General features: G+C 35.3%; 1 protein-coding gene across 3 annotated transcripts in view; it reads right to left on the bottom strand.

The window, feature by feature from the left end:
- LOC148956109 (bestrophin-4-like) overlaps positions 1-25499 on the bottom strand; it is a 265036-nt gene that overhangs the window by 47954 nt on the left and 191583 nt on the right. For 2 of the 3 annotated variants that reach the window (XM_089094333.1, XM_089094498.1), the window contains exons 7-8: positions 19755-19904; positions 1300-1380 (exon numbers count right to left, since the gene is read on the bottom strand). In XM_089094333.1, coding sequence (XP_088950459.1) covers positions 1300-1380; positions 19755-19904 — 231 coding nt within the window. The remainder of the gene's footprint in view (positions 1-1299; positions 1381-19754; positions 19905-25499) is intronic. The other variant, XM_089094424.1, reaches the window with a different exon arrangement.

Raw genomic sequence — 25499 nt, 5'->3', positions numbered from 1 at the left:
CTTATACAACACTATTACTGCTACTACTACTCCTACTACTACCACTATTACTATGGTACTGGTACTATCAAGGCTACGCGTATGAAGGTGAAAATTTGACAGAATATTGAGGGGGTATTTAAAATAAATCAAAATACACTATATGCATGCAAATTTTCAAAAGAGTTTATCCCAAGAATAATGATCATCTCTTTAGAGCTTTCATAGAATGCTCAATATTTATAGTAATTACTGTTTGTTATGGGTTTCATTTATTTATTGATGGTGATTTTCGGTAGTTTTACGCTTAAAAGATTATTTGACTTTGTTCCTGTTCATCCTTGGTTTAATGGAGTCTTACTTGGTTTAATAACTTATTTTGTGGCGAAAGTTTTTTCTTCAAATTAATAAGATGGAACCCATCATCCTGAATCACCAATACTCAGGTTTAATCGAAATGAAGGAAGAGTAGAGATTAATTTGTATGCCTTTATAAGTTTGAAAGTGCTGATATAAAAATATAATTTCTGAGGCTTGCGTGACCTTTTAGGAACGAACACGCCACTGTGCAGCAATGCTGCTTCTGAGCCCAGGAAGCTCAATATGTAGTTTTTCAATGACCATAGATAGATTGGCTACCTCTGGATTTTCAATCGATAGCAGCTTTGTTCTCTTTGGGTTAAAATTGTAGTTCTGTGTAACAAAATGACAGAAAACGTCATTTTGCTGTGCCACAATCTTTTTGGCTGTTTGAAAGTTCACTAGAAATTTTAATTTTCGTTTGAATTAGCGTCTCTCGATTTTCTAGGAATATTGTTTTGATACGATAAACCCTGGGGAAAAAAACAACAAACAAGCCTACAAAAAAATAAGCAAGCATCCTTGATTTTTCTCCTCGAAAAAAAAACATAAAATTTTATATTTTTATAGTTAGGAGCTTCAGACCTCAATAACCGTGTTACCTGAACTGCTTAACTTGATAGATAATTTTCATAAATATCATTTGCCCTCTTGTGTGAGTTTTTCCATTTTTATAAAATCCGGAAGGTTTTTTTAGTGTCGTAGCTTTTGACGGGTAACTAAACTTGATGAATTTTGTATACACGGAATACCATAAAGAGTTGATTCTTTTAATATGTATACTATTACATAAACTACTTTTTTAAAGTCCCAGGAACTATTAGCCCAGGTCACTCCTTAGTTTGCTTGTGACCAAGCCATGTGGCATCTAAGAGAAACATCATCCCAAAAACTGAAACACTGTTTATAAGTTCGAGAAACTTGGACAGCGGTATTGGGAATGAAAAAAAAATCCAGTACCTTTGTATGCCTGTCAATCAAGAAGTTCAACTCAAAGTCTTCATCATCGTCACCAAATGGATTGATCATCTGCTCAGCAACCTAAAACAAAAATATCACAATCACACAAAATTATAAAAATCACATAAATCAGAAAAAAAAACATAGGGAGTAACTGCACACACGTCCTTTGGATTGATTAGGCTTTGACAATTTCTTAGCTCCAATATAGGACTCTAGGGGTTAAAACTACTCTAGTGAGTTCAATCTAAATGTTTTGAAGGAATTTAAAACAAGAAAAATTGCTCGAAATGAAGGAAATGCTTCAGGAAACTAAAAAAGATACGTTACTTGGTACTGGGCTTAAAGATTTTTCAAAAAATTATATTGCGACGAATTTTAGCCCCAATGCAAATTTCCATAGCTCTCCAATGGGTTCAAATCTAGATTAAAGTGCTATACAAGGGTTTCAGTAAATCAAAGCAAATCAGCATTTTATTGTGCTTTTGTTGATTTATCCTTTATCCTTTGTTGATAAATATCCTTTCTTAAAATGTGGTGAGATGCCAATCTCTCTTAAAGTGTCCAAAAAAGAAGGTAGGTTATTTATAGAAGGTGTATCCATTTATGGTGTAATATTCAAAGACAACTAAAATTTGTCCTTATTTATCACTTGCCATGAGTGATGTCCAAGAGCAACACTCTCCCATTGGCTATAGAAAGAAGCAGTCAGCACCCGACAGGTAGGTAAGCTCCAGAAGACGTAGCACAAAGACTGGGGGTAGCTTCAAAGATTTGCAACTGGTGCTAGTGCCGGCAAAGACCCTCAAAGCCATCTATTGTTTGACGACACTTGTCATTTTTTAAATGTAATAATAAGAATAATTAATTTGATTTGTATAGTGGGTAAAATTTTGTGTAGTTCTAAGTGTCGGATATCAGTTGGTGACACAAAAACAATTGCAAAGCTTGAAAAAATGCCAAGCGTCGCCAAACGCTAGATGGCAGCGATGGTCTTTTTTGCTTTTACTAGCGCTAATTTCTACTCTTATAATTTACCAATGCTCTCTGAGACATCTTGCAAGATGCAGACGCAGACGTACAATTATAGAAGTTCTGAAATGATTTTTATGTGTGTAAAATTAAATAAAAAAACACGTTTTTTAAACTGAAAGTAAGGAGCGATATTAAAACTTAAAACAAACAGAAATTATTCCTTATATGAAAGAGACTGTCCCCTCCTCAACACCTCGCTCTTTACTATAAATTTTTTTTTTGTTTTAAAAAATAATGTTGTGAGACAGAGTAAAAATTTTGCGTAAAGAGCGAGGCGTTGAGAAGGGGACAGCCCCTTTCATACACGGAATAATTTCTGTTCGTTTTAAGTTTTATTGTCGCTCCTTACTTTCAGTTTAAAAAACTTGTTTTTTTTATTTAATTTTTGAACGTTTTTGAATAAATGCAGGTTTTGATTTTGGCTCACCGTACATGAATAATGAAAACAAAATTTTCAGATTAATTTACTTTTATTTAGTTAAATGGCTTTCTCGAAACTTGTGTAATTTTATTTACAAACGTTTTTATTAGTAATAAATTTATGTAACTTACGAATTAATTTACGTAAAGAACTTCTATATTCATATATTTTTAATTTGTTTATTAGGGGATTCGCCCTTTATTCAATACTTTGCTCTATAATCGTAAGTCCAAATTTTGTTCCAATTCTTTCGAAATGACCGCTTAATCACAAAGGCCGTTAATTAGAATAAATAGCTCCTATGAAAGTACTAAAAAATCTTTGGCTTAAAGAGCGAGGTATTGACTACGGGATGAACCCAATCATATATGTAATATTTTCTGTTCGTTTAAAGTTTCGATGTTGCTGCTATTGCAGTTGAAATACTTGTTTTTTTATATTAAATTTCTGATCTTTTTTTAAATAATGCTGAGAAGTCCGGCGTCCCCTTCATAGCAATGTCCCTTCCCCCATGAAAACTTCCTTCTTGGAAAGATCCTCCCGCATAACCCCCGACCCCGCCCCCCCACTACCAGGAAAAATCTCCCCTGAAAACGTCTGTATACTTCCAAATAGCCAATACTATATGTTAACATTGGGTAAAGTTCATAACTTTCAGCCCTCCCCCTGGGAATCTCGGGGGATTAAGTCATCCTAAAAGACATACTTATTATATTTTCGAACATGCTGAACAAAATGGCTATCTCAAAATTTTGATCAGGTGACTTTGGGAAAAAAATGAGCGTGGGAGGGGGCCTAGTTGCCCTCCATTTTTTTGGTCACTTAAAAAGGGCACTAGAACTTTTAATTTCCATTCCAATGAGCCCTCCCACGATATTCTAGGACAACTGGGTCGATACGATCACCCCTGGGAAAAACAAACAAAACAAACAAACAAATAAACACGCACCCGTGATCTTTCTTCTGGCAAAAAATGCAAAATTCCACATTTTTGTAGATGGGAGCTTGAAACCTTTGCAGTAGGGTTCTCTGATACGCTGAATATGATGGTGTGATTTTCATTAAGGTTCTATAACTTTTAAGGCGTCTTTCCTCCTTTTTTTCGAAAATCAGCCAAATATTCTCAGTTTCCTAACTTTTGATGAGTAAAATTAAACTTGATAAAACTTATATATTTGAAATCAGCATTAAAATCCGATTCTGTTGATGAATCTATTTGTATCAAAATACCGTTTTCTAGAGTTTCGGTTACCATTGAGCCGGGTCGCTCCTTACTTACAGTTCGTTACCACGAACTGTTTGAAAGTAAGTATCAACCTCTGTATTAGTATTTTTTCCTTTTTACCTGAACTAAGATTGTGTAATATTTACTGTGGATAAGGAACATCCGTGAAATAGTTGTGGAGCATAGTATAAAATTTTATTTCTGAGTGTACGGTTAATAATTGTATAAGGGAGGGAAAAGTCTTCTTGCTCACTTTTCATGGCATTAAACGCCTAAAATCAAATAAACACTAAAATCGACAATTCTGGATATAACGAAAAAAAACAGAGCTTCATTTTTTAAATCAGGATTCCTGGTATTGTTTCCCAAAATTTATGTGTTTCCCAATGTGAGCTCCAGTTTTTAGAAGATCAAGATCCGTCAATCCACGTTTGAAAAAGGTCTACCTTGTCTATAGGAAATGCTACCCTAAGGTTGTCAAGGAAATCCATGCACGGTAACAACTTAGGGATTATTTCTTAGCGTACTGTTTTTTTTACAGATATTAAATTAAAAAAAAGTTTTTTCAACTGAAAGTAAGGAGCGACGTTAAAACATAAAACAAGTAGAAATTATTCCGTATATGAAAGGGGCTGTCCCCTCCTCAATGCCTCGCTCTTTACGCTAAGGTTGTTATTGTTTAAAAAAATAAAGTTGTGAGACAGAGTCAAACTTTAGCGTAAAGAGCAAGGCATTGAGGAGGGGACAGCCCCTTTAATATACGGAAAATTTTCTGTTCGTTTTAAGTTTTAATGTCGCTCCTTACTTTCAGTTTAAAAATTTGTTTTCTTTTATTTAATTTCTGAACGTTTTTGAATTAATGCAGCTTTGATTTTGGCTCACCATACATGAATAATTAAAACGAAGTTCCCGTATTAATTTTTTTTTTTTGGCTAAATGGCTTTCCCGAAATTTTGACCTGACGTAACTTAAGAATTAACTTACATAACAAAATTCTATATTCGTATATTTTTATTACGTATATTAGGGGGTTCGCCCCTTAGACAATACCTCGCTCTTTACGCTGAAGTTTAAATTTTGTTCCAATTCTTTAAGAATGACCCCTTCATCACAATGGCCGTTAATTAGAATACATGGTTCTGATGAAAGTACAAAAAACTTTAATGTAAAGAGCGAGATAATGACTAGGGGGTGAACCTAATCATATAATTGCTTATGAAAATTTCCTCTATGAAACATGCTCTCACGTAACCCCCAACCCCACCCCTCCAACTACCAGAAAAAATCCCCCCTGAAAACTTCTGTATACTTCTAATTAGCCCATGCTGTATGTAAACATTGGGCAAAGCTCATAACTTGCAGACCTTCTCCCTGATCTTTGGGGGATTAAGTCATCCTCAAAGACATAGTCATTGTATTTTTCGACCAAGCTGAACAAAATGGCCATCTCAAAATTTTGATCGGGTGACTTTGGGAAAAGATAAGCGTGGGATGGGGCCTAGTTGCCCTCCATTTTTTGGTGATTTAAAAAGCGCACTAGAACTTCCAATTTCCGTTCGAATGAGTCCTCTTGCGATATTCTAGGACCATTGGGTCGATACGAACACCCCTGGGAAAAAAAAATAAAAATAAAATAAACACGCATCCGTGATCTTTCGTCTGGCAAAAAATACAAAATTCCACATTTTTGCAGATAGGAGCTTGAAACTTCTATAGTAGATTTCTCTGATACGCTGAATCTGATGTTGTGATTTTCATTAAAGTTCTACGACGTTTAGGGGGTGTTTCCTCCTTTTTTCAGAAATAAGGCAAAATTTTCTCTGGCGCGTAACTTTTTATGGGTAAGATTAAACTTTTTTGGATAAGAGCCGGATAAGAGCCGGGTACTTATAGTTCGTTACCGCGAACTGTTTCATAGAAGAGTGCATGTCTTCTTGCTTACTTATTATGGCATTAAATGGTTAGATTACAAACAAAAATCGAAAATTTGATAAGGGAGCTTTGGAAATTATTTCTCAGAAAATTTCGTATATGAGAAAGCTCATGTCATCTTGCATACTTTTATAGTACTGCTCGATCAAATTACAAGAGGCATCAACTCAATTTCAGAATACAGAATACTGAATACAGAATACAATTTCAGAATACTCAATTTCACACATTTCAGAATACAGCTAAGCAACCATCAATGCTGCTCATTGATAGCAATTTTTTGTGATCCCACAATTATAAAAACAAATCTTTCACGGAGTGTATCATCAGCGGTCAACTTATTTCTCGATGCATTGACCTCGACGAAGCTTCAGTCATCACCCAAAACCACAGCAAAGGTATTTAAACAGTAATGCACGTTTGTTTCAGAAATGGGACACATCGCAGCGCAACAAAAGGACGTAGTCAGGGGAAGAACTAGCGTTGGAGTATTTGCGTATGGAAATACTAGAACTAGGGTATGGAGCGTTGAAGTAATTTCCTGATAGCGTCATTCACTACTTGACATTAAAAAAAAAAATCAAGAAAGTTTTGTGAATTTGCTGTTGTAATTAGTAAATAATGGTTGCTGAAAATGCGTTGTTGCTTGCTGCTAAAGTAGCGGAGCTAATTTTGGTGTATTGGGGGTAAAGTTAAGTTGTAAGTTTATTTATTGAGTCATGCGTAGAAAACACTAAAAAAGGTCTCCTATATCCCAACCGCATATACAACCAACCCTTTGTAAAAATTCATCATTGCGCGCGCGAAAAAGGAGCCAAAGAAATTTCACGATACATGATCAAAGTTGCCACCATTGGTGATTTAACACAAAATTTTACCTTAATTTTGGTGATTTTATTATTAAATTTGGTGATTTTACTATATTTACGAAACAGCTTTTTAAAACAATGAGGCGAATTCTCATAAAAATGCTATTAAATAGATTCAATTGTCCGTGGATGACGAATTTACTGCATATCAAAATAGCCGGTCAGGGGAGATGACCAATAGCCATGCCACCTATATCAGCACAAAAAAAAATTGTAATAGATGACAATTGCGGGATCTACGACACGCGGTGTCTGGAACAGGGTTGCCAATTTGCACACTTTTCGTGTGAAATGCACTCTTTTTTTTCATTGCACTCATTCACACCACGGACCAGACTTGCACTCTTTTTTGCCCATTATTTGCTCTTTGCACTCTTTTTCGCACAATTTTATGAAATGATGATAGAAAAATTATTAAGCGAAATAAAAAATTAAAAGCAATCTATTTCATTGCAAAAGATAGAACAGCTAGCCGGTATGATCTTTGTTATCTATGCTCAGGCCATCCCCGAGGTCCCTTTCTCGTGTTTTCAGCCATTTACCAGTGAGTAGATCAAAGCATAGATAACTAGTGGAAAAGTGGTAAATTCAAATCAAGTTTTATAGAAGGAAGTTGAATGCTGTTGGGCATAACGGCTTTCAACTGTTGAAAGCTGTTGAATACGCTGAATCAGTATTGATTCAGTCTTTGAACAGTTAAGATCTATTTATTCTTTTAAAAAGGATTAATCCCAGTTTTGAACTAGTTGTCGGTAAAGGATTTTATTCTGATTTATTTTAACACTGAATTCTTTCAGTAGTTACGAAATAGTGTGAGCGGTTTTACGTCTCATAAACAATTTAAACACTTATTCAGTATCTATAACCTAGTGGACTGTGTAACGTCACTGGATAAATTGAATTGACTGGAGTTTCTGACCAATGCATTAAGTAAACTTTTGGATTTCTTAAATTAAGTTAATTTCATAATATATCAAAGTGAGTTATGCTATTTTGGCAATAATAAAGATTATTATTCATCATTAGGATTATTATTAGCCATTCTGTTCTCTGAGTGAACATCGAATGTGGATTATAGCTATTTATCAAAGAAACTAAAGAATAAAAGTGGACTGGATTTAAATTACATTTCAACGCTTGTCTAATTGCATCTGTGTTACCTGTTTGTGGATATTTGCCAAGTGAAATGCCAATTAAGGTAATCAGAGTACCATTTGTCATGGAATGAACTAAAGATTTCACTTCGCGAATTTTGTAGCATTTAAAGATGTCACACGTCAGTCAGTCGTCATTCGACAAATTTGTTAATTTGATTACAGAAAAACACGACAAAATAAATGCTTCTCATGTTGAGTTTTCCAGAAAACTAGACTCAACTTCGGCGGAAGTTAGTGTCGTTAAAAACTGATACAACAACCTATGATTCACGAATCCTTGAACTAGAATCTAAACTAGAGGAGCTGAAGCTTAAATCTGAAGCTCATGAGAAACGATTGCTTGCTTTTGAAGTAAAAGACCAAAAGCTTAACTTGTTGGTTCACGGATTACCGGAAGAAAAATCTAGTGAAACGCCTGAAGCTAATGTGAAAAACCTTTTTGCGAATAAGCTAGGAATCGATGAGCCAGTAATGATAACGAAGTGCTATCGCATTAATTCTCGTTCGGCAAATATTACTGACTCCCGCCAACGCAAAAGTAAGCAAAAGCAAGTGAAGCCTTTGCTTGTATCTTGAGGGGTCCGAAAATAAGATTCAAGCTATAATGTCAAATGTCGGTAAACTTAAGGCCAGTGGCATCGTTATTTGCACAGACATGCTGCCTGAACTGAATTTCCAAAGAAGTGAACTATTGGCCAAAGCACGTGAGATGGAAAGGAAAGGCGAAATACCGTCTTCTCGGGTTTGTCAAAAAGGTATAGACACATGGCTGGAAATTATAGGATCTGTTTTGTCTTCGTGGTCTAGTGTCAAAATTAGTTAATTAATTATTTGTGACATCAATTTTGATTTATTATTATATTCTGCAAGTGAAAAAAGAGACTGGAATTGTTCTCGTCATAGTGTGTTTTTTGTGCCTTTCCATTATGTGTGATTATTTTCATGTGTTCCTTCCTTTTTGTCTAGCTCTAGTTGTGCAAACGAAGTTCTTGCTCTGCTCTGTTTTTCAATCCTCGCTTGTTGAGAAATATCCGAGGTACCACCTTTCACTCATTAGCCTGTCATTCCATATTGATTTCGTTATGTTTTATGTGTATGATATTATTATGATAAAATTTGTTTATTGAGAGAACATCGGACCGGCTCTATGATTTTGAGAAAAAACAACTTGACCTAAATGAATTATTTAAATCGGTAGGATCAACTGGTGATGAATCTTCTGATCTTTTTATCTAGTCTTTTCCTCGTAGTAAATATATAAATAATGACAAAATCCCTCCATTTGATCAGTTAGAATCCTCTCGTATCGCGTTTTGGAATTGTAGAGGAGTGCTTAGTAGTTTAGATTTTCTATCCACATTCCTTAATAGTAATCGTATTGGTATTCTGGGACTATGTGAGACTTTTCTTAGTGATGGTAATAGTTCTTTGGTTGGTGTATCTGGGTACAGGATAGTAACTAGAAACAGGTCTATCCGTTCGAAAGGTGGACTTGCCGTGTTTATTGACCAGAATCTCCCTATCCGTAAAATTACGGATTTTAATGATTTGTATCAAGAGATGGAGTTTATTTTTAATGGTTGAGATCGAGTCCGGTAAGAATAATCTACTCCTATGCTTATTTTATCGACCACCGGGATCAAGTGCGTCAAATTTTATTGGTAAGTTGAATGATCTAACACAACGGATGAATTTTAAGAACCATAAAGTGGTGTTTATGGGTGATTTTAATATAGATTTGGGACTGGTGAGTTCGGAGACCCAAGAATTAAGATCTCTGCCTGTAGATTTACTAACTACTTGCTTTTCTGCCGGATTGGTTCCAACAGCAAGAATACCAACACGTATTGTGAACACTCGGCATCAGTTATTGACAACATTTTTACGAATTTCAATCTACATTCGAGTTATGTCGTATTAACTGATGAATCGGATCACTCTATTTTACTTGTTTAATTTTTGATAAATAGACTGAAATCTAACCCTAATATAAGAGTAAGAAGGACTATTGATGATAAATAATTACAAAATTTGAGAGCTAAATTCACTTGTAGTGACTGGACTTCAGCTTATGAAGAAACAATCTCAGATGTAATGGTTGCCCTATTTATTTAGAAATTCTCTTCGTCTCTTGACTTTGCCTGCCCCTTTTTGAAAAGACACTCCAGGTATGCGATCCCAAGAAAACCTTGGATCACCCAAGGCTTACTAACCAGTATTGAACACAAAAATATGCTATTCAGGCAATATATTGATAATCCTGATGTGCATGGTACGGACTTCAAGAATTATAAGAACACTCTGACAACCCTGCTCAGGAAAGCTAAACAGGCTTACTACCATAAGCAGTTTCAAGAATCAGAAGGATCGCCAAAGAAGACATGGAAACTGATAAATGAATGCCTGAATAAACAAAAAACTAATGCGTTTCCTGAGACCATAACCAAGCCTGATGGACCATCTTCAACATCCCCACAAGAAGTAGCCAACACGTTAAATAAATGTTTTACATGCATTGGAGAAGCAACCGTAGAGGAAGCTTATGGCCTTTCAACTGTCGTCACGGATAATTATAAAAAGTACCTACCTTCGCCGTCTTGCTCCTCTATGTTTCTGTCGCCAGTCACTGAAGACGAACTGCTGATGATTGTTCAAGCCATGAAAAACGGTCACTCCGAAGGTCCAGATGGGTCGTCAAATTACCTCATACAGAACACCATCGATTGCTATGTTGGCGTTATCGCACACATCGTCAATTCTTCATTTAAAGATGGCATATTTCCTACTGTCTTCAAGTCGGCGAAGATTTTACCCCTCCACAAAGGTAACGACCCAAGCTGCCTTCAAACTACCGCCCTCTCTCTATTCTCTCTGCTTTTTCGAAAATAATGGAGCGTTGCATTTACAACAGACTGATGAATTATCTGACTAGGTCTAACTTCTTCAACTAGTATCAGTTTGTATTTACGCCTGGGAACTCAACCGAACCTTCTATAATGGTTTTGCTACAATTTTTGAATTATGCTATGGACCGTAATGTGATACCAGCTACAATATTTGTGGATGTAAAAAAAGCGTTTGACACGATTTTTCATCTGATTCTTCTGGATAAGCTTGAGATCTTCGAAATAAGAGGTAATACTCATTTACTCATCCAGTCTTATCTCAGTGGTCGGAATCAATATTTGGATGTAGACATCGTAAGATCGGTAAAAGTGCCATGGTCTAAAAAGGTAGGAGCACCAAAAGGTTCACTTCGTTGACCACTACTATGTTTAATATACGCCAATGACCTTCTGAACGCTATCAACGATGATGGACTTGCTGTACTATTCACAGACGACACGGCCAATTCTGTCACGGGTTCAGATGAATCATCCGTCAGAAAAAACCTCTGTTTTGGTCTAAAGAAGCTATTGCAGTGGTTTGCTGACAACCTCATGGTGTTAAACTCTTCGAAAACAAATTTTATCATCTTCTCTCGAATTTCTAATGCCATACCGTCTATTTCCCAAATATCTGTCCGGTTTGATGGATAACTAGTTATAACTGCAAGTAGAGAGTCTTGAAAGTATCTAGGGCTACCGGTTGATGAAAATTTATCTTGGAAACTTCCTCTTGATAGGCTAAGGATGCAGCTACAATGGACTGTGGGGTTACTGCGGTATCTAAAATTCCACCTCCCTTTCCCTGCTCTTAAGTCAGTTTATTATTCTCTAATCTATTCTTATTTTAATTACTGTCCAATTATTTATTTCAATACTTTAAAATCTCTTATTAAGCCCCATCAACGTCTTCGAAATAATGCCCTTCATACGTTAAAAGAACTCCTTCCTTCCCCCCCTTCCCTCCCCAACGAATCCCCTACTAAGAGCCTTTATACATTTTTAAGAATATTGCAAGTTGATCTAGTCCTTACTGCGAATTATGTCCTTTTCAGACTAAAACAAATAAAAGAATTATTACCATTGCCTTTAAATTCTAGTAACTTCTCTTTAGTTTCCTTGGTCCAGAATAATTATTGTTTAAGAAGTTCAGCCAAATTACCTTGCCCTAGAATCCGAACTGAAAGATCCAGATTTTCTCCTAAAAATTCAATAATAAAGTTCTGGAATATTTATGAGAGTAAACTAGATTCGCGTTTTTCTATTCCAGTTTCTAAAGCTAAATTCAAACTATATCTAATAAGTAATTATAGATAACTATTCATTTATTTGAAGTCATGTTGGCCGGTGCTATTGTTGATAAATATTTAATTATGTGGTAATTTATTGATTTGAGGTGTGGGCTGTGGGTTCAGTGTGGTGTCGCACTTTCTTCCCAGTATATCTAGTGTACTATCATTTCTTTTCATCATTTGTTATTATTATTAATATTATTTCTTTTATTTTTTAGGGTGCCTGTTTTCGAGTATAACTCACTGTGTAGGCACCCTCTGTAAATATTTTGTTTTCCATTGATTCATATTGTAAAAGTGTTATTTTGTCTTGTAGTGATTTATTGAGAAATTAAATTAACTTGAACTTGAACTACTGTTCTTCATGGAAATGGAAAAGTGAGTATGAAACATGAACTAAGGCGATGTAGAAGCAACAAACCAAAATTAACCTATCAAAGTCTAATCTTAAACTGATAAAATTCTGCAAAGACTTTAGGCCTGAGCACCATTTTAAAGCGTGAATGATCCATAATTTCTTGTGATAGCCATTGTTTCTGAAATAAACATCTTATCTTACCTGCCAGGGGTCCGAGAATTTGCTTTGGATGGGACCCACAGGGGCATCCTGAGGCTCATTTTATTGGAAGGGGGGCAATCTTTGTAAGTTTTACCGAATCGCTATTTGATTTATGCCGAATTTTCTGCAGAATTCAAGAATTTTGCTAAATTTCAGCCGATTTTGCTAAATTTCTGCCAAATTTTTGCCTCCGGCAACAATTTTACCGAATGCCAAAAAGTTGGAGGGGTGGTGTGCCCCTCCCCGCCCCCCTCGGGATGCCCCTGTTAACCCATACTATCAAAATAATATAAAAGGATGAATTAGGAAAATATGCGGTAGCCTAAAATTGTAGTTTAGACTTTGGACACTTTTTGCTACCCTGGAAAACAGTTGAGTTAGGTGAATGACACTTTCAGAAATGAATCCAGGGCCAAAAATATTCGAGCCAATTGAAAATGACAATGAAAAATGACCAAATATTGAGCAGTTCATATTTTTGACCTATGAATAAAGTGAACATACCACTCGATGCCTTTTCTTATGCTTGTTCCGAATATAACAATCGTTTTTGGTGCAACTTCACTTCACCCCACCCAAATATGCCAATTTAGGATATATATTAGTACATTGGGATTTGGGTGGGGGTAAAGTTCAAACTTACCTCTATAGTCAGAATTGCATCCTGAATCCAAATTTAACATTTCTTTGCGTCAGAAATGAACTTTACAAGCCCCCCCCCCCCTAATGAGCAATTATATAACCTAGGGGTTGAGAGTAAAGAGAATTTATGTCAAAAGCAGTTAGTAGCCTATATTTGGAAAGAACATAAGGAAAGGCATCGAGTGGTATGTTTACTTTACTCATAGGTCAATAATATGACCTGCTCAATATTTACCAAAAAATAAACAATATAGAACCAAAAAGACATGTATACTAAAAAAAAAATGATCATTTTCTGTGGAGGCTTGAATTATGCGGGTCTGTCTTAGGTTTGATAAGATTTTTCAAGACTCAAAATTTCAGTTGGGGGAGGGAGCAAACTGTGTCCCGCATGGGCGCTCATATGGGGGGCAGGGGGGGCTCTTCCCCCCCCCCCTGGCTGAATGATGCAGCCTTATTTTTATATTTTTTTCTGAGATTTCTATTATATAGCATTAAAAGTGCCAATTAGACAAGGTTTGCCCCCTTCCTGGAATCCAGCTTATGGGTGCCCATGGTGCCCAGGTATTAACATCATCCACATCCATTTCGCTAGCTGAATTTTAAGTAGGACTGAGTTTAAAACATCTTTGTCTTTGCCAAGCTTTTCTTATGGACAAAGCTTGGCAGACGTACTAAGTGCTTATATTATCAAATTTAAGCAAAACTGAATGTAGAGTAGGCTAATCACCCCTTTTAACATTTCCGAGAGCTTATACAGTAAGAAAATAATCTTGTACAAGAGAAAAGAAGAAAACAAGTGCCTAGTTTTTTCTATCCAAGCCTTTTTCCTTTTTTACATACTTATTTCACCCCTGGTTTTTAACACTATTAAAAGAAACAGGAAGTTTTTCAACTGAAAGTAAGGAGCAACATAAAAACTTAAGACGAAGAGAAAATATCACGTATTTGAAGAGGGTCGCCCCTCCCAAACACTTTGCTCTTCACGCTAAAGTTTTTTAGTACTTTTAAAAAAGCTTCTTATTGTTCTACTTAAACGACCCTTGTGTTTCAGGAGTCTTTTTTAAAGAATTGGGAAATTTCAAACCTTAGCGTAAAGAGTAAGGTGTTTTGGAGCAGGAAACCCCCTTCATATATGTTGTAATTTTTGTTTGGTTGAAGTTTTAATGTTGCTTCTTATTTTCAGTTGAGAAAATTTGTTTTTTTTATATAATTTCTGATAGTTTTTTAAATGATGCCAGGACTTAGGAAAAGACATAATCGGGTGGGACTATAGGACTGTAAAGTGTGTTATAAAGACATAATCGGATGTTTGGAAAACGTAAGGCGCCATCTTAGAACAAACTTTCACAAGAGCAGGGCTTAGAACAATCAGACATCAATGCTGCACTATGAAGACCTTCCCAAAAAATTGCATGCTGAGTCTATAATTGAAGCCAGCTTGAAACGTGCGTCGTGGGTCGTCTTGGAAGACATTCCCATTATAAAAATGGACCCTATAGTCCAAGTCCTGAAAAGTGCTTTTGGAGATTCAGAACTTTGTAAAAGCTTCAATCAGGGCAGAACTAAAACTAGTGGGATAATTAGACACGTCATTGCCCTTTTGGGAAGTGATGTGCTTTCTTGTGAACTGAAGAAAGCTCATATCTCTTTGATAGTTGACGAATCTACCGATAAATCTTGGCAGAAGGTCTTGGTCCTTACACCCAAGTACAAAGACTCCAAAGATATAGTGCGAGAAGACTTTCTGGGTCTTTTGGACGTAAGTGAGGGCAGTTCAGAAAGGCAAAAACGTCTAATACTTGGATATTTGGAAAGCCTAGGAATACCTTTTCAAAATTTGATGGTGATTACCTTTGACAATGCCAGTGTTAACGGAAAACATCAAAAAGGTCTTGGTGTACTGTTAAAAGAATAGGCGCCAGATTTGCTTGTAATAGGCTGCATTAGCCATTCTCTTGCTCTCTGTTCTGCATATGCAGCTAAGAAGTAGCCAGATGGAATTGACATTTTTATTTGTGACGTAGTTGCATATGTGGCAAATAGCCCAAAAAGACGGGATGAACTAAAAATCTAAAAAATTTCTGTCGTGTGGAAAACCTTAAGCTTTTGCAGACTTCAAGTACGCTCTGGCCACCCTTGAAGCTTCCTTTGAACGGATCCTTATGCAGTGGAACCCGCTCCTTTTATTCTTTACCAATCACGGAGAAGGTGACTCCGCTGGAGATAGAGGAGCCAAAGAAAAGGCTAATAAAATTCTTTCTTTTATCCGTGATTCATCCAAAAGATCAATATACTAAACAAAGAGTTTCAAACTGAGGGAACATGGATTCACAGGCTTTTGGAAACATCGCGAAAGACGTATCTGTTGCTCCTCAAGTGCTATGTCAAGAAGAAAGAAATAGGGTGGGTATAAGATCCATTTAAAATTCAGTTGAGCCCAGCTCATTTTCTTGTACTTGATTGCATAAAGTTGGGACCAAATGCGCTGTGCCTCATGAGAAGCCAGCAAAACACTGGCCTGCTAAGAGCAAAACAGGTTTACTGGATCCAAATAAGCATTCTTAACTGCGTTTTGGAGTTGTATTCGCAAACGACCAAACGGATGGACTACAATGGCTTAATGTTGGAAAATCTCGAATCCTTAATTCCAAACGTTGCATTATCTGGAGATGTGGACACTCTTGTGCCTCTTCATCAATGATTTCCGAATTTGCTCGGTGACACTGAGTTACAACGTAATAAAATCCAAATGAAAATGCAACAAACGCGCAATTTTGTGGGTTATTTTGAAGGCTGATAAATCCGTTATTTTTCTGTTTTTATTTTTTTTTCGCTCTTCTGGGGTACAAAACTTGACTTGACTACATTGAAGTAAACAGTTTTTCACAACAAATTACTCAGAGTTCTGGTATTCATTTCAAAATTTTTGGATAAAGTGGCGACGGGACTTTAATTAAACATTTGATGCAGTCAACTATAGCTCAGTTAAAGATCTAAGCAATCGAAATAAACACCTGCAAATTTCATGCAGAGCATTACCTTTTAAGCTAAAAAAAGAATAATAATCAGTATCTAACTTATTATTTAGAAGTTGATTTCCTAACTTTATCTAAAATACAATTGAAAAATTTAAACATAATATGTTTATCAATCGAAGGATAACTGGTAATTATGTGTAAATGGCGTAAGAATGGTTAGAACAGTGAAAGGGGCTACGTGCGAGTCTTGAATTTGGAATTGATAGCCGTGATTAAAACTAAATATTTTCGAATATCTACTGCCTTTGTTATTCCCTTTCAACAGTAAGTGGTGGCGTCGTAATACTTTTCCTTATAAATAACTATTTCATTTGTTCATCCTTTTCAATAGTAAGTGGTGGCGTCTTAACAATTTTTTTAGTTAGTAGTATTTGGCAAGAATTATCCATGTGCTTTACCACCATCACCATCGACTGGATGACTTCTATAATTAGATCATGCAAGTACAATTTTTTTTTTCTCCTGCTGACTAATGGTCTTCGTGAAGCAGGTACCTGTCTTCTGATTCTCTGCCTTCGACCAGAAGTGTAGTGCATGGTTAGGGGCAAATCATTCGACGTGTGAATAAATAAAATTTTAGAAGCTAAATTTTAAAAACGTATTTTTTTTTGGAAAGTTGGATATATTGGATAGCAAATTGGATAGCAAAATAAGGTAGGATTCTAGCCGAGGGGGTTTTGACTGTCTTGAAAAATAGTTGCACTAGGAGATTGAAACTTTCAGGAATGAACTTCAGCCTTAAATCATGCCCCAGGAAGGTGCATTCTAGCTTCCATTTTAAATGTTTTACTATGTCTAAGGATTCAGAATCAGCATAGAAATTTTTTTCCATAATTTTTGTTGGTCTGCTTTCCCTTAAACTTAGGTTTTTAAAAAACAACGCTAATGACGTAAATTGGATTTTAAGATATTCTAGGATTTTATTTTCAAAGTTAAGATGCACTCCTGAAGTTCATTCCCGTAACCTAACTATTTCTAAGATAGCAAAAGTCCCTCCACCTAGAATTTTACCGTGTCTTCAACCATTTTACTCTTGTATTTGGTATATAGGAGATATAAACATAACCAAACTTTTAAATCTTCAATGTTGGTGATAAAACTATCAACCTAGCCTATTTACCATAATTTCTATTCTTTTACCTCTATTGAGTTGAAGTTATACCTTTCCATTATGTTAAAGGTGCAGACTAGGGCCCCCTGAAGAAAATAACATTTCTTATCCTGTATTATTCATTCAATTGTACTGTACCAGTTTGTTCTTGATAAAACAGTTTGTGGTAACGAATTGTAAGTAAGGAGGGTTGCAGCTCAATAATAGCTGAAACTCTAAAATTTTTGAATTTTGACATCAAATTCCAAAAACGAAATTTTGATATAAATAGAAATATCAAAAGAATTGGCCTGTATTAAGTTTTGTTTTACCCATCAAAGGCTACAAACCTGAGAAAATTTGCCTGATTTTCGAAAAAAAACAGGAAAGAGCCCCCAAAAGTAAATGAATCTTAATAAAAATCAGAATCAGCGTTACTCTGCAGCAAGGGGAAATGTATACCAAAAACTTGGACTGTAATTGATGCCACAGGCAACATTTTTTTGAAATCCACCCTCTTTTTTGGAGCTTTGGCAAAACGTAATCATAAAATCTACTGTAGTCAAGGAATACTTTTTAAACCAATTTCCTCTTTGTCACTGAAGTCGAAAAATCTGCAATTTCGGAGAGTGAACACTTAAAATAGAACAAAATCCGTATGAATTTGAGATTTTAAAATCGCTTGGTATGAAAAATGCTTTTCTTTTTTCTGGTGACTACCAGGGACCAATAACATGCATAAATTCACCTAAAAATAGATGTTAAAATGTATCAATATTAAACAAAACGCTTAGCTATAAAAATTACTTAACAGATAATATCACTATTTGGTACACTACAGTTTTCACTGCCAATTTGCCTTTTGGTGGTTTCTTGGTGATTTTTTTCTGAGAGAAAATGGTGATTTGTTTTGGCGTTCAGTGGCAGCCCTGCACATGATATGCCCGAAAACTCTTCAATAGAGAAGATAAGAACGGGTTATACTGTGCCAACACTATACTTTTCCCGAGACTGAGTGGCTGACCACTCTGGAAAACACTTATGGCACTGACGAGTTGGTCCCTCTATGCTGGCGACGCTGCCGAGCAGGATGTTTAAGTCAAATGAGTATTTCAAGTTTAACAGGGTGATGCTAGTGCTTGCAGCAAACTAGCAACTTTTTAAACTCACAATAAAAGAGTTTAGAAATTTATCGAGGACGAGAAATATTGTCTGGTCTTTAAGTAAAAAGTTCTTTGGAAAACTGAAGCTTGGCAATAAATGTTTTCAATGAAGAATTGTCAGGAACGAAATACTTGTTAATATTAATTTGTAACAATTTAAATGCTGTTGTGAGAAGAGATTATTCATGTTTACTTTTTGAGGCTGGAGCGTTAAGTAGTAATTTTATCCGCCCAGATGTGCTTCTTATGATTAGATTGGATGCTCAAAGATTTGGCTTAAGGTTAGATTGGCTAAAAAGTACATAGATATAGGAATTAGGTGAATTTTTGTGTGCATTAAGTTTGACCTTTCAATTTTGGGAGATTGATTATAGCTTGAATACAATAAAGTTTCGTAGAGCTTCACAACTCACCTTTTGGCGTTCACTGTAATTAACTTTAAGCTAAGTAGAGTTTCGTAGTTAAGAGTTTGAACTCATTACTTACGAAGGTATCTTTCCATTGCACGCTACCTACGTCTAACGACAAGTTAAGTGACAACAATTAACGCAAATGTAAGGGTTGGGGCAAAATATATTTTTCAAAAAATGGTGTTAGGGGGCTATTTTTGTCTTTTTTATTTTTTTTGAATGAACGTACCAATAAAGACTTTTATCAGTAAAAATGTGCTACAGAAAAAGGAACTTTCAAAATCTAGAGGTCGAATTCCCCCCCCCCTCCCCCACTGCTCCTCCCCCAATTGACACCACTGGACAAGTTCTGTCTATATTCAAATGCATCTGGGATGTAGGTTAAGCTACTCCAACCACTACGCGGTATTAAACTGTCACATGCTTCACAGCCAAATACACTTCATAAAAGGCTCACGGGAGGCATTTTGGGTGTCTACGTACTGTGAAACTATAAGCAGTCAAGACCACTCTTCGATATAGGGTTGAAGTTTCCCTCTAGAATGTTGTGTTTGGGTTACCAATGTCTTATTACTGTGTCCTATAGAGTCATGAGCTATGTTGTGCATGTTTATGCGATGTGGTAAGACCCAAAAATACTTGTGATAAAGTACTTTATACCATTAGAAAGTAGACGTGCTATAAGACGAAAAAGAAGAGAATGTGTAATAAAACATATTTTGCATTTTCCTTACTTTTAATAATCCCATGTAGAATAATAGTTGAAGTATGGTAAAGATAGGAAAATAGTCATCAATAGCAAGTCGATCATCCTCGCTGACGATTAAATTTTGTCGGGCGACGATACAAGCTAAGTAAAATGTATAAGTCGCTAAAGTGACGACCTAAAAAATAAGAGACGAAATAAGCATTTTACAGTTTTAAAGCAACTACACAAAAGACGGAGGCTTCAGCCCTGTGCCCCCACCCTCCGTTTAGGAATCTCAATATATTTAATGGCAGTGCACCATGTTTTAATTTTTGAATAGCCACTAATTTTAAGGGAGCCTCTTTAGTTCCGAGAAAAAGTGCATACTAAGAACGACATTTTTGTTCGATGACTAAGTCGCAGTAACGATTAATTATAGGTGGATTGTAAGGACATCCTCCAGCAAATTTTACATCGTTTGCGTCGTTTTCTCTGTAGAACTTTTCACACATTACTGATTTGGATGTCAAATTCAACAAGAAGCATGAACTAATGCAAAGTCGCGAAAATATTTGGAAATTTCCAACTGGATAACAATTTTTTCTTTTTAATTGACATTAATTATTTGGTAAATAGTTTGTCAGTTTTTTTTAAAATATTTCTATTAATCTTCAAATTAATAGTCACTCGTTTGCAAGCCAATGTGATTGGTCCAAAACAATGCTATCTGATTAATTAAATTGGACCAAACACGCATGACGATATTACTTTACAAGAGCTTCTTGTGGGGTAACCGTCAATAACGAATATGAAAACAAAAAGCTGTTCGTTCATTTCAGGTAATCTGTAGGTGTGGAAGACACTTCCTGTGTTGATCCAGCTTAATATTATAGAAATTGGCGTGTCCCCTAGCGTTGTAGCAGATTATTACCTTCTCATTATCCAATGAGATGGCATTGGTTTTTCTTGAAAAAGAACTCACTTGAGTTTTGTACAGGGTTGCCCCCACTAGCAATTTGTCACTATTTATAGTTATTTTTTATATTGCCTACAAAAAAAAACACTAAATTAATACATAAATCGCTAGCTTATTGAAGAAAATCACCAAATCAATAAAAAAATCACTAAAATCTAATGTTTTTTCGCCGGGTAGTGACACTGGTTTAGTGTCTTATTCATTTGTCTATAATTCAGGTATTATTAGTTTAGGATTTAAAGCTAAATAAAATCATTAAATAGCCCTTTAAGCCTCTCTCCTAATTCATTTTTAGTCGTTAGTCCAGTTATTATTGTTCTAGTTATTCGTCTGAAGCCCTTTGAGCGAAAATTTTGCTAAAATTAGAAAAACAGAATCAATTTTATTAATATTTTAGAGGAAAGTATTTTTTCTTTCCTCTAAAAGAAAAAATATTTAGAAAGGAAAATATTTAGAAAGATGGAAAGAGGAAAATATTTAGAAAGAGGAAAATATTTAGAGGAAAGTATTTTTTCCTTCCTCTAAAAGAAAAAATATTTAGAAAGGAAAATATTTGGAAAGATGGAAAGAGGAAAATATTTAGAAAGAGGTAAATATTTTAGAGGAAAGTAAAAACATATATCTTGAAAATTCTTATCCAGGTATAGTGACTAGAAAATTGGCTTGCTATTGCTTACATTAAACTTCTTTAAGCCCAGCCTAATCACCTAGTTGTGTCACATGAATCGTTCAGAGGCAAGGTAAATAGTTTAAAAGCGGAGAAAATATCCCAAAAATATCTTTTTTTTGCTTAGAATTTTTTCTTTTTTCTTTTAAATTAATCACCTTGTGGAAAAACTGTAAGATTTTCTTATTTTTGCTGATACATTTGAACATGGAAAATATATTTTGTAATGAATTTAGTTCAATTGGCATCCAAAGATTAATAAAAAAAACAATAAGATGATTATATTATGCGTTTATAGAGAATAAAAAGTAATCCAATGGGAAAAAATCTTTCATCAATTTTCGAAAAAGCCTCTACTTTTCGAAAATGTACTTGCGACAGTCAGCTTTAAAGCCACCCACTCCCTACCCCCTTCACAGAAAATAAAAAGCCTCAAAATAAATAAAAAACATTTTATTTTTTAAGGTAAATTTGACAAATTTGTTTCTGAAAGACTCATATCAGAGCGACTATAAATAAAGAATTATTTGCATTCAAAACCTGTCACGTTGTCATTCTAAATTGACAGACGAACGATATGAAACAATTTCTTGTAGCTTATTGATTACCAGGTAGCTAAGAATCTATCAACATCTGGGAATATTTTTAGAAATAGTTTTGATTGCTTTTGTTCATCTGTCAGACTTTCAACATGAAGTAAATGAAATTAGCGGTCCTCAATTTGTTAATGTCTGTCAGTAGGTCATTATGTTGAGTTGGAATTACTTGGCAAATTAGCTTATTATTGTTTTGAGCTCAATGTTTTTTAGTGGAGAAACTGATGGGAAGATTCTTGAAGAAAAGGCTGATGAAAAAATAAAGAAAATAAAAGATGAAGAAGAAATGTAGAAGAAAAGAATATGAGAAGAAATGAAGAAGAAAAGAAAACGCGAGAAGAAATTCAAAAAAAGGAGAAAAAATTCATGAGAAGGTTCTTGAAGAAGAAACGAAAAAGAAAAGAACAAATGAGATGAAATGAAGAAGAAAAGAAAATTAAGAAATTGGAAAAAGAAGGAAATTTTTTTCTGAAGAAAAAAATGGAAAAAGAGACGAAGAAGAAAAGAACTAATAAGAAGAAATGAAGAAGAAGAAAAAAAAGTAATGGGAAACTGTCAAGCTTCAACTGTCAAATAGATTCTCTCTTATATTTTTCACCCCATGTTATGCTTGATTTTACCCTATTTTCGCTGCATGTTTGAACAGCATCTTGTATATACACTATATAACACTTTAAACGTATAATTTTTTATCCTTGCTTGGCTTTTATTTGATTTTACGTATGTTGCTTATGCTTATTATTCATTCTTTAAGTTTGTCTTTGATTTTTAGGTAATTAAGTCCACATTATGATCAGCTATTATTGTGCTCAATTGGTAATTGACTTCAATCAATTCTATCTTCCGTCTTATATTTTTATTTCATATTATGCTTTGTCTTATCTTTTTAGTCCATGTTTTCACCCTATATAGTATTTACACTCTATTCAGCTTTAGGGGGAGAGAGGTTCACAAAAAGATGTCTTGTCACTGATAATGATCTGGCAGCTTTCTGCTAGTCACGAATAAATTAAAATGAACAATATTCCACAAACCCCAGATCAGCCGTCTCACGAAAGCTCGTATTTACTCTGCCTCGGTAGCAAGTGTTGTGTTGTACTCGTCAGAGACTTGGCCTTTGACTCAGTCGCAGATGATGAAGGTAGATGCTGTCCAGACAAAACACCTCCACAAAATCGAACAAGTTAGGTGGCTCGACAGGGTACGGAACATGATACTCGACAGGGTATGGATATCCTCCGGTTCTTTAAATTATCACCCCTGTCCGAACAGCTGGAGTCCCGTTCGCTGCGTAGTTACGGTCATTTACTTCGCCTACCCACTGAAACACCTGCCCGACTTATATTTGACGTCGATCCAACTACAAATGGCTGGAAACGCCCCAGAGGTAGACCACGTATGAGATAGAAGGATATTGACTCAAAGGGTGGGGTATTGACCCCAGCGAAGCTCCTTCCCTTGACCAAAACAGGCCGCTCTGTAGACGACTAACGGCACTGACGTCTGGTTCCCTTTACGCTGGCGACGCTGCCGAGGAAGTTGAAAGCTAAGCTAGCTTCACTTTCCGGCTCACGAAAAACGGTCTTTTAGGTCTGTAATTTTTTACCCTGTTTTGTTTTCAATCTGCTTTTAAAGCTTCAGATAATAGGTGTTTTTCTTTTTTTAAGTCAATGTTTGATTTTTAAAAATCTAGTCCATTTGTCTGTGTTCCCCAAATTATCCACCAATGCAGAGAGACTTCACAAAACAGGAAGTAAGCATACACGATATGGTGTTTTAGGGGCAAAAGACTTCAGACTGTTGATGGCCCATTTCGTTAGTTCTTGAGGCGATAAACATAAGGTTCATGCAAAAATCACTTTCCTGCATGGGTAGCACTGAAAATTAACGTTGCAGTGTGGAGGGAAGATTTTCGATGTGAAGGAGCATAAACGAAAGACCCGTAACATGAAACGTAACAACCTTAGGGCTAAACGTAACGTAAAGTCTTACGTTTTCAATGTGAAGAAACCTATATCCTAAGGCTCGTTGTATAGAAATGTATAAGATTGACTTTGGGCAAAAGTATTAATACGGTGTTTTTACTGTCTGCCAGCGACAGTAAATAAGAAAAAAAAAGAAATAAGTGTTTTTTTTTTCTTATAAAAAAAAATAAGTGTGTTGGGGCTTTTGCAGAGACTATTTTAAACCTGTTAGGGGGGAGGGGGTACTCGGCCCGGGCACAGAAATTTTAGGGGTATAGAATTTCAAATAAATAATCTAACGGTTATAATCATTTTGTTACTTATCTTATTTTTATTAAAATAAAGTAGAGGGCGCAGTTAGCAGATAGCATAAGTAAACTGAATCGAAAATTGTCATTTTCCCCATATTTTCATCACCATTCCTTGAAAATAAAAGTAAGTAGCCAGATTTTATTAATTTATTTTTATGTGATATTTTGTATTCAAATTTTGTTACTGAATAAAGAAACTATTGAAATTTGGCCTAAAAATTTGTTGGGAGACGCCAATCGAAATTACTGAAATTTGGCCTGAAATTTGTTGGGAGACGCCAATGAAGATGAGGGGGACGCCAATCACGATTTTGCCCTGGGTGCAATAGAGGCCAGAACAACCAATGGGTTTCGATGGTTGAAGAATGCAACTGTGTTTTGTTATATTAGAAGGGGAAAAGGCCACACTCTCTTATGGGATGTTTTCCCCCTTTTCCCAGAATTGTCTGAATTTTAAGATTCAAATAATATTAATTACATGCTTCCACAATTAGAATCAAGATTAAAACTAGGCCTATTACTGAATTTTTTTAGACTCATCCTCCGGTAAAAAATCAGTTATGGTGCTTAAACCCTTTTAAAGAAGCACAATTAAAGTTTGTTTTTTTTTTACAGTCGGTAATGTGCAATTTTCTCCCCATTATTACAGAAAGAAAATGTTGATCAAACTTTGAAGGGGTATCTTTTTAAGATCATGTCTTCGTACCCCCGAAAGGCTCAATCCGGCAAAATTGTAAGATTGATGTGACTCAACATGTGCTGTCTAGTCACCACTATATCGAGCATGCATTTAAGAATTCCATACCAATTATTTTCATATTTTAACTCAAATATTAATTAGATTTTGTAAAATATACTTAAAGTATCAAAAATATCTAAATAAAACATCTTTTTGACCCGTAGACCCATCATAGAATTATTAGTATCTGAAAACCATGATTTTCTAGGATTCTTCCATTGATTAAAAACTATAGGATTTTTAAAGGGGAGTGTCACATTTTTGTCAGTGTTGTCACGTACAAAAAAAACAAACAAAAGTTACTTGTTAAATTTGATAAACCGTTTAGTCATAACAATTCAAACACTAATAACCTGCTGACTCCCAAAGAAACTTACGCTTTCATTGAATACACCTTTTTAGGATGGTTCGTGCCACATATTTGTAGCTTACTTTTGCTGATTTTTCCGAAGTCTTTTTTATTTAGCACCCGTTAATACCAATAAGCGCGTAATTGCACATGGAGGTCTTTTTTGATTAAAAGTGGACTTCCCCATTT

Source organism: Artemia sp. Qi Xiang Cuo, chromosome 1 (genome assembly GCF_049724085.1).
Source record: "Artemia sp. Qi Xiang Cuo chromosome 1, ASM4972408v1, whole genome shotgun sequence".
Lineage (NCBI taxonomy): Eukaryota > Metazoa > Arthropoda > Branchiopoda > Anostraca > Artemiidae > Artemia > Artemia sp. Qi Xiang Cuo.
This window is presented reverse-complemented; position numbering and strand designations above follow the sequence as displayed.